Below are 9,543 nucleotides of genomic sequence, written 5' to 3' on the forward strand. Positions count from 1 at the left end.
ATTAATTCTCTTTTCTCCACTGAACGACAGGCTTCTCAAGGGTATGGACAATGATCTACATATCTTTTTTTTTTTTTTAATCTTAAAGAGCTACCACTGTATCCCGCAATGTGATTTGCACATTTCAATAAACTTTTGAACTGAAATGAACTGCTAGAACTCTTAATTGGTTTCAAAAGATCTAAAAATAACAGACATGGTTAATTTGCACACTGGATTGCTCATTCTAAAACACAATATAGCACAGGGAACTATGATCAATATCTTGTAATAACCTTTAATGGAAAAAATATGAAAATGAATATATGTATGTATATGCATGACTGGGACGTGCTGTATATCAGAGATTGACACATTGTAATTAACTGTACCTCAATAAAAAATTTTTTAAATTAAAAAAATAAAATGCAATAAAGAGTTTAATTCAATTCAATACGAGTAGAGTAAACTCTACATGGAGGTGGGGTAAGGACATAAACCATATAGCTTCCTTGTGCTGAAGGAATTTACACTGGACTTGGAAAAGCAGGTAAATACATAACAAACCAGAAGTGAGGAAGTAGGAGAGTCATGGTTCCAGAGGATCAAGGAAGGCTGGACAGTATTACTGGCTAGATCTTTTTTTTTTTAACTTTTATTTATTTATTATTGAAGTATAGTCAGTTGACAATATTGTGTTAATCTCTGATGCGCAGCACAGTGACTCAGGTATGCATACATATATATTCTTCTTCATATTCTTTTTCACTATGGGTTATTACAAGGTATTGCATATAGTTCCCTGTGCTATACCATGGGTCCTTGCTGTTTATCTATTTTGGCTAGATCTTAAATGAAGGGTAAGATTTTGATGTGGAGAGCCTGGGGACAAAGAGAATAGATTCCATCATGTTCTTGATGGGCAGAATAAAGCGAGAGTATCCACTTAAGAGATTTAGTGGCCTGTTTACGTAAGGCCTGGAAAGGAATGCTAAGAATTTGCTTGCAGGACAATAATGAGTCTTTGCACAGGGGAACAGTGACCTGATCAGCTCTGTGCTTTGGGAAGATTATCCAGGCAGCGGAGTGCAGGCCTGACTGGCAGGAGTTACCCAGCAGAGAAATATCGACACAATCAAGGGTCAGGACTGGGGAGATACAGGAAGAAGGTGAGACACCTTCGAAGAAGCATCCTAACAGTGGCTGTGAAGCTGAGGGTTGCCTTAAATCACTTGGAAAGAACACCAGGCTTCGTTAGATCTTCCCCTTTAACTGCCCTGCACACAGTGAGAGCAAACAAACCGAAACATCAGACTTTGGAGCAGAAAAAGGTTTCTTGCAGGGGACGATGAGTGGCTTATGCCCCAAAAACCCTGAATTCCTTGAAGGGTTTCAGCAAAGCATTTTTAAAGGCCAAATGAGAAAGGGCAACCCAGGGTGTGTGACCAGCTGGTGCACAAGCCTCTGATTGGTTGATGTGGAGGGAACAGGGAGTCAACACCATCAACCCCCGAGGCGCCAAGAGGCCTGGGGCCACGGGCTCAAGATCATCAAGTAGTTTCTTCCCTTTGGTGGTGGTTTTTATCATCTGAAAAACTCAGGGAATACTCATCATATTCTATTATCAGAGAGAAGCTACAGCAGAGGACATGGGGGAGGGGTCTGTCCCAGGAAGGCCCCACAGGGTCCTGCTCAGTTACACCCTTTCGACTGGATGATGATCCTTGAGGCCAATCTGATAGATCTTGAAACACTCTGCTGTGTACACCACAGTGCCATGCACACAGTAAGTGCTAAATAAATGTTCTTGATTGGGTGAATAAACATGGTGGTATGAAGAAATGAATAAATTAGTGTCTCTAGAAGAGAATTCTATAACCACACAAAGGAAAGCAAAAGGATTAATAAGAGTCAGGTGATTGGAGGCCCCAAATCTACTGTTTGGATTCAGTGTGGATTATCTGTGCCCAACACTGCCTCACCTTTCACGATGGCTGGCCCGTGGCTATGCTAAAAAGCAAAAGGGAAACATTAACAATTACACGGAGTTGCTAAGAGAGTAGATCTTAAAAGTTCTCATCACAAGAAAAAAAACCTTTCTAAGTATGTGAGGCAGCAAATGTTAACTAGACTTATTACGGTGACGATCATTTCACAATGTAATACAAATGTCTAACCATGATGCTGTGCACCTGAAACTAATTATAATGGTAGTGTCAATTACATCTCAATTGAAAAACAAAATTGTACTAAAATACAAAAACTTCTTTTTCATCTGAGATTTGTAATCTCAAAACAGCTTTCACAATTCTGTTTCCAGTGTATTAGCAACAGCACCCCAAATTACCTCCATCTTTACTCTTTTCCTGATTTGACCACTGTGAAATAGACCTCCTTTTCCTATCAGGGTTTTGGTAAGAGGAGGCATGCTTTCACTTATAAATTCAAAACACTACACTCTCCTGTGTCAAAAACCAAGCCTAATAATTATGCCAAATTATCTTATCTATCTACTCACAAAGTAAGAGACGACAGGGATGAAAAAGCAAAGTTAGGTTGGTGTGCATGTCCCAAAACTAAATTTAAACTCAAGTTCTACATTCAGGACACAATTCACTCATTAAATTTATGATATCTCACCTTTCAACCTGTGAAAGCAATTAGACTCCATGCAGGGCCACCTGTCAAACACACGTTTCTATTCCTGGTCGATTTGTTCACCTGGGTGAACATGATCATGTTAATGATGACTATCAATCCTGGATTCAGGTAACCCTGGAGTTAAAGTACCTACTGCATTCAGGCAGCTGACTGCAGAGAGCTGTTCCAGCCTCTTGAAATGGAACCACCTGGGTGGGAGGAGGGGGCAAAATGTGAAACCCCACAGATCACGGAATAGGAAGTTTACACAGTTGCCCAAATCCTGGACAACCTCAATCCTCCAGGACAAAAACCACAGAATAGGAGAGCTGGAAGGGCCCAAACACATCACATCATCCACTGCAGCTCCCTTCCCACCTGCAGACTCGCTTATCACAGTCAGCAGAGAACCCTCCAACTCTTACATGCTGCCAATGGCAAAAAGCTCGCTGATTTTCAAGATGGTCTACTCCACTGATGGACCGCTTTGCAGCAAGTTTTTCTCTAAGTCAGCATTTGATACCCCACCCTACTAATGTGTGGCTCTGTTTCTAATTCTGGACCAAGAAGGCACTCTAAATGTGGAATGAATGACCCATGAACTCATGAACAAATGGATTCTTACAGATAAAGGACAAGATGAAAAAGTAACTGCTCAAAAATGTAAGTTTGTAAGCACCATGATGGCTCAAAAATAGATAGGAATTTAGTTCAATTCAATTAATATTTCTTAAGCAGAGATGAATTATGCAGGACTATGGAATGAAGTGGGCTTAATGGAAACAGCTCTAAATAAGAGAACCCAGGTCCTAATCCTCACTCTGCTGCTCTTACTCGCTTCCCACTCCTGTAAAATAATCAGGACTCTGTGATCCCCACTGTCACTTACAGCCGTCAGTCCTCCCAGACTGCTGTGCTGCGCCTCCCGGAGGTTTCCGCCTTAACTGCATTTCTCTGAGAGTTCAAACCCATCTGCAAATAAAGGGTAAAAGTCCTACCATGACAGGCAAATATTGGGGTTGATTAACAGGTAGAATTTTATCCATGTACTTTCAGGATGAGCACAAGACTGTGGCTGGGACATTAACCTGAAGTTGACTGGGAAGGACAATGGAGGGCTGTTTATTTCAATGAGCTCCTTTAAGACCAGATATCCTACACCTTACAGTTACCATGATAAGGACCAAATACGTATTTCTCCGCAGCTGCACTTGGTAAATGCCCTTGTGCATGCCTCACCTGACAAAACTCAAGAGGTCTGACCACTTGATTATTCGAAGCTTCATAAGTTCTGTGATTCTGCTCGTAACAGCTGATGACGAAGCGACCCTGGCGATTTCAGGAAGGCCCACCATCTCCACCATCCACTTCTGAGCCCTGACGGGAGGCAAGTGGCCAGAAGGACGGAGGGCGGGGCAGAAAGGGAGCAGACAGAAAACCAGTGGTCATGTCAGCAGCTGAGCACACCATGTGAGCCCCTGACTGCCTTCCAAAGCCAAACAGAAATAATATTTCAGTCTCTGGTCAGCCAAAGTTCTGCTTTCCCCACCTCCACGTGGTATGAAAAATGGGAAGCGGCTTGCGAAGTCTGTGCACAAAGCAGCAGCTGGTAAACTCTGATTTCAAAAGAGAAGATGGATTCAGAATGGTCAAAGCATCTATGGCAGGTATTTTAAAAATTGCATGAATATTGCACGAGATATTTGCTGAGGAATTTTTATACAGTCATTAAAGTCAAGAACAGCAGAAGTCTCCCAAAGGCTAGGAGTCTTATGTTACTAAGTGGTGCTGGCTTAGAAAATGACTGGTCACAGGCGGCCCTGGTGGTGCCAGAGGGGACCCTCCCCACCCCCACAGTGCCTGCCAAAAGCATCTCTGGAAACAGTGCCCTCTGCTGGCTTTGCTTGAGAACCCAGCATATAAACTGAATTATTACTGTCATTGTCAAAAAAATTATTCTAATTTTGGTCTAATGACCCTAATCTAAAAATTTTATGCTCAGAAACTGTGTTCTGTGCTGGTCTTTAGGTCTGATTATTTAAAGGTCACCACTCTACCCTCTCTTTGCTCTGAAGATCTTTCCAACTTTGTCCAAAATCACAATAAAATTCAAGCATCAAAAATTTAATCTCTAATCCTTCTTCATCCCAAATTATGTTTTTTTAAAAGGACAAGTGTTAATGAATATAATAAATTGAGCTGATTTTTTCTAAATTAATATCTTACTGTTTGAGCAATGAGCAGGTAGTGTTTTGTCATTTAACAAAACCACCATAGCATGCAATTTTTTTTGGAAATAGACATTAAACTGATGAACATAGAACAGAAATGGGATGACAAGAACAGAAACACCAAACTATTGGTCTGCACTGGTGAAATTAAAGACATTTTCAATGTCCTTTTTCTTCTTTGTACTTTTCTGTGCATCTGGTAATGAGCACACGTTGTTTTTGGAACAAGAGAAAAAGAGTAAGAGAAATAATTGAGTTGGGAACTGTTTCTGCAGCACAGACACCTGGCATTCACTCTCCCTCTCCCTCAGGTGCACAGACTTTCTCTGAAGGTCCATTTCCCTCTGGGAGCATCTCAGGTGAGCAGTGAGGTCCCTGCAGAAATGTCCTGGGTCCCAGCCCTGCCAGGTAACCATGATATCAAAAGCCTCAATCCCAAGTTACCTCTCTTGTGTCGTCCTAAGTGTCCTGGCAAATTTAAGTGTTAAAATTAAACATTCATACTGATTCCACTTCGTCTTGAGATTGCTGTTGAGTTCTTGTGATAAGTTCTTTGAAGGTTTTAATACCTTTTTTCTCTGCAAATTTTCACTGTGTGTTTTTTGCAAGAAGACCACTTAAAATTCAGTCATAGTTTAGAGGCTCTAAATATGTAGGATGTATTATTACCAATAATCTAATGTAGGTCTGCTCTGAACCACGGCTCATCTCCATAACTTCAGTGTGGCCAGGGGTTGAGAACACAATTGTGAGAGGCACCCACACCAGGGTCCCAATCCTGGCCCTACCCTTAACGACTATGTGACCTTGGAAAAGAAGCAGGGTGACCTTGCAGCTCAGCTTTATACAGGGAAAATGAGGGTTATTAAGTATCTACCTTACAAAGGTTTGGGGCGGATTTTATCAAAGCAATTCCTCATAGACTGTCTAGCACATTGTAAGCTCTAAAAAAACTGCAAGTATTATTTCATCCTGGGAGCAGTGATGCCTTATATTCGCATAGTGACTCACTTCTCAAAGTGCTGTCAGATCTTTTACGTCATTTGACTCTCAGGCAACTCTATTAGCACCGCAAACAGAGTATAGCTCAAGTGGCAGAGTACATGCTTAGCATGCATGAGGTCCTGGGTTCAATCCCTGGTGTTGCCATTGAAGAAATAAATAAACCTAATTACCTCCCTCCCACCCAAATAATAACAAAATAAATAATTTTTTTAAACAGTGGTTAGTGTCTTCATTTTTCTTTTATCTTTTTTATAAACAGATGAGGAAACTGAGGCTCAAGGTCAGAGTTTAGAAAGCAGAGCCAGACCTCTCTGCTCAGTGACAAATTCTCCACAGATCCTCCAAAGACTTTCCATGCCTAATCTTAACAAGACTAAATTTATTTTTCAAATACTCTGCTATTCATACTCTAATCAAATCAAACCAGTTTGGTTTTTTTTTTACATCACACCAAATTAACTCAGTTTTGCTTAGTTTAAAGAAAAGCAACTAAGGTTGTGATTTAGAGCTGACTGTGTGTCTCAGCACTGGGCTGGGTGTTTCACATCCACTGCCAGCTTTAAACCCTTAACAGCCCCTAGGAGGTGGGCACTGTCATTGTCCCCATCTCATCAATGGGGAAACTAAGGCACAGCTAAGTCCAGGATTGAGATGCAGACTGTTTCAAACCCAAGCTCTGAAGATTCTGGTATTATCCAAATCGCATTTGCCCAAATGATCATACGTTTTGAAAAAGCTCTTTCATACGTGAAAAATCTATGGGACGGCCGGGGGCAGGGGGTGTGGTTAGCAGTGTTCTCTTCTGCACTGGAGGAAACTGAGGCTCAGAAATGTTAAGGGATGCGTCAAAGTTACCGGGCCCTCTTTGAGCCCCGCCAGGACACACACAGCACTCCCTGACTGCAAATCTCACTTTCCAATTCCTTTGCGGGGATTTTAAGCGTGAGGTGGTAGGAGACGTCCTGCCATTCTTGAAAGCAACCCTGCACTTAACAGCCTCGGTGTCAACCCTGAGAGTTGACAGCGTGAGCAGCGCTCCAAGGAAGTGGGAGGTTTGCAAAGCAGCCCCTCGGGGGAGATGCCAGCAGCACGTTCCTCAGCCCACCCCCAACCTCCTCCCTCCAGATCTCGGATGGCTGGGTGTCGGGACACGGTCGCGGGGCCGGGAGGCGGGGTGTCCCCTGTCCCGCGGGTGCGCGGATGAGGACGCACCGCGACGCGAGGCTCGGGCGGCGCGGGTCCCCGGATGAATCCAAACCCACGCGCGCCCCTGCCGCTTCTTCGACCACCGGGAAGCCCGGGGGCGGGTCCGACCCGCGCTGCTCGGAAAATTGCAGCTCCCGGGATCTCAGCACGGTCTTCGGGGAGGACCCGGCCCGGCTCGGCGCTGCCTGGCCGCCCCAGACCCGACATCCACCCGAACTAGGCACGCCACGCGCCCTGCCTCAGTTTCCCTCGCCTCGCAAGGGCGCACCGGACCCAAGTTGGTAACGGAGGCACACCCCGGACCTGCACCCTCCCCACCCGGATCCTCTCGACCCGCCGGACCGCCGTGACAGCGCCCCTACCTGCGCGGTGGGCCCCGCCGCCACCGGCCGGGGCGCCCTGGGGACCCGCGCCCGGCATGCGCCCCGCCGGCTCCTCCCGCTGCGCCTCTGCAGCCTCCAGCTCCGCGGCGGCCCGCGGGCTCCGCGGGCTCCGCGCGCCCCGAGGCCGGTGGCGGGGGACGGGGGGCGGGGGGGGCGGGAAGCGAGCGGCGGGGCTGGACGGGAAGTGGGGAGGGGGCGGGCGAGGAAGGGGGAGGCTCCTTCCTCCTCCCGGGCCCGGCCGGCCGTTTCCTCTCCAGCCTCGGCCCTGGCACGCGCGCGCGCGCACACAGACACACACGCACACACACTCACACACACACACGCAAGCGGCTGGGGAGGGCGGGGCCGGCAGGCCCACAGCCTGGGTCCCGTCCTCTGAAAGTTTTTCACTCTCGCTCATCGCTGGACGAAAACGAGAGGGGAAGTGCGGTGGGGGGACCGGCTGTACAGGAAAGGAGAGACTGGGAGGACTTCCTGGGGGAGGGGGCAGCCTCCGAGGGTGCCTCCCAGACACTAACTAGGGAAGTGATCAAAGTGTTGATGGAAGAGGCGGAGGGGACGAGAGGGGCTCGTTTAGCAAGGAGGGAGGGGAGGAGGACGTGGGGAGGTGGCAGACCACACTGGAAAAGAGAGCGGTGCGGGCAGTTGTTCAAAATGAAACGAGAATCCAACAGTTTGAATCTTCCGGCAGCGCTGGACCCAGATCCCCCTCCCCACGGTGGGCAACCATCCCGGGACACAGCTGCGATCCACGCCGAGCTCCTCAGCCAGCCCACTCACCTCGTTCCCCTTCTCTTTGGTTCGTTCAAGGAGGCTCCTGGAGCATCCCTGATGCCGCACCTGCCAGATAGGTTGTTGCCCTTAAGAAGCTCCCTTGCAGCGGGGATGATAAACATGTCCGTATAAAACTAAATTACAACATACGGTAGAAGATGCCAAGAGTCAGAGGTTTGGGGGAAAACGTTGCAGAAGTTCGGGATAAGAGGAAGCAATGTGAAGGAGGGTCAGAAAGGCTCTCTGGAGGAAGGGGAAGGATCTTGCTACGACCAGAGGAGGGTCAAGGTCCTTCAGAAGACAAGAACCTTGTGAGTGAAGACGCCTGGATGTGCTTAAAGTCAGTGTTGTGACACAGAATGGATATAAGCGTGGATATGAAGAATGTGGGAAGATGGGAGAAGAAATGAAAAGCTGGATGGGGCTGAATTTAACGAACCACGGAGCAGAGATCTGGATTCAACGCTGTAGTTGGAGAGATCAGAAAAGGCTCTCTTTGTTTAGCTAGTTGAAACTTGAAATTTAATTAGTAGAAGCATGGGGCAAGAGGTGACCTACACTAGATGAAGTGGAAATGCCAGACTTGCCTTGGTCTACTGTAAAGGAATTATCTACAGGCTTAGGGAGATTGGAATACTAGCGTGGGTTTATGACGTCAGACCTTCTTACTTACTCCGGGAGCGTCCAGAGGACACACCATTGACCATGACTCTGAGTAATAACTTTGCGACCCAGCATCCTCAGTCACTCTTCTCTGTAGGTCAGAAATTACAGTGGGTCCATGCCACGGAACTGGGCTTCTTAAATGCAATGGATCTCAGATCACTGGGGCTGGGTGGTGGCAATGGATCACTGAAGGCTGGATGGGCGTGGTTTCTGTAACAGACAGCAGAGGCAAGCAGCCATCCAGCAGTCTGACTCCCCTGGCCTGTGGTATCGGCAAGTTGATAATGGTGTTCCTGGGAGTCTGGGTCAAGGGAGTAAACGCTTGACTTGAATTACCAAAACAGAGAGACTGGAGCCAGTTTGCAGACCTTGCAACACTGCCAAAAATGTATACTATTAATTTTTCTTCTAGCCTTCCCCAAAGGGACATATGACCTTTTACCAGGATGACTGTGCACAGGGTGACTGTGCACAAGGAAATAATCGGACTTTTCAGGAATTACTGGACACTGGCCCTGAACTGACAGATGCCAAGAGACCCAAAACAACACTATTCCACCAGTCGGAATAGGGGCTTATGGAGGTCAGGTGATTAATGGAGTTTTAGCTAAGCCCGTCTTATGGTGGGTCTCTGCACCCATCCTGTGGTTATTTCTCCA

At 46.6% G+C, this 9,543-nt stretch overlaps 1 protein-coding gene across 3 annotated transcripts in view; it reads right to left on the minus strand.

Moving 5' to 3' along the window:
- The window catches only part of DISC1 (DISC1 scaffold protein), a 314,908-nt gene extending 307,028 nt beyond the window's left edge, over positions 1-7,880 (minus strand). For all 3 annotated transcript variants that reach the window (XR_012509909.1, XR_012509908.1, XM_074373156.1), the window contains exon 1: positions 7,424-7,880. Coding sequence is in view for 1 of the 3 variants with exons in the window: in XM_074373156.1 (XP_074229257.1) it covers positions 7,424-7,844 (421 nt within the window). In the remaining 2 variants the exon portion in view is untranslated. The remainder of the gene's footprint in view (positions 1-7,423) is intronic.
- Between the last annotated feature and the right edge of the window lie 1,663 nt (positions 7,881-9,543).

Source organism: Camelus bactrianus, chromosome 11, assembly GCF_048773025.1.
Source record: "Camelus bactrianus isolate YW-2024 breed Bactrian camel chromosome 11, ASM4877302v1, whole genome shotgun sequence".
NCBI classification, from domain to species: domain Eukaryota; kingdom Metazoa; phylum Chordata; class Mammalia; order Artiodactyla; family Camelidae; genus Camelus; species Camelus bactrianus.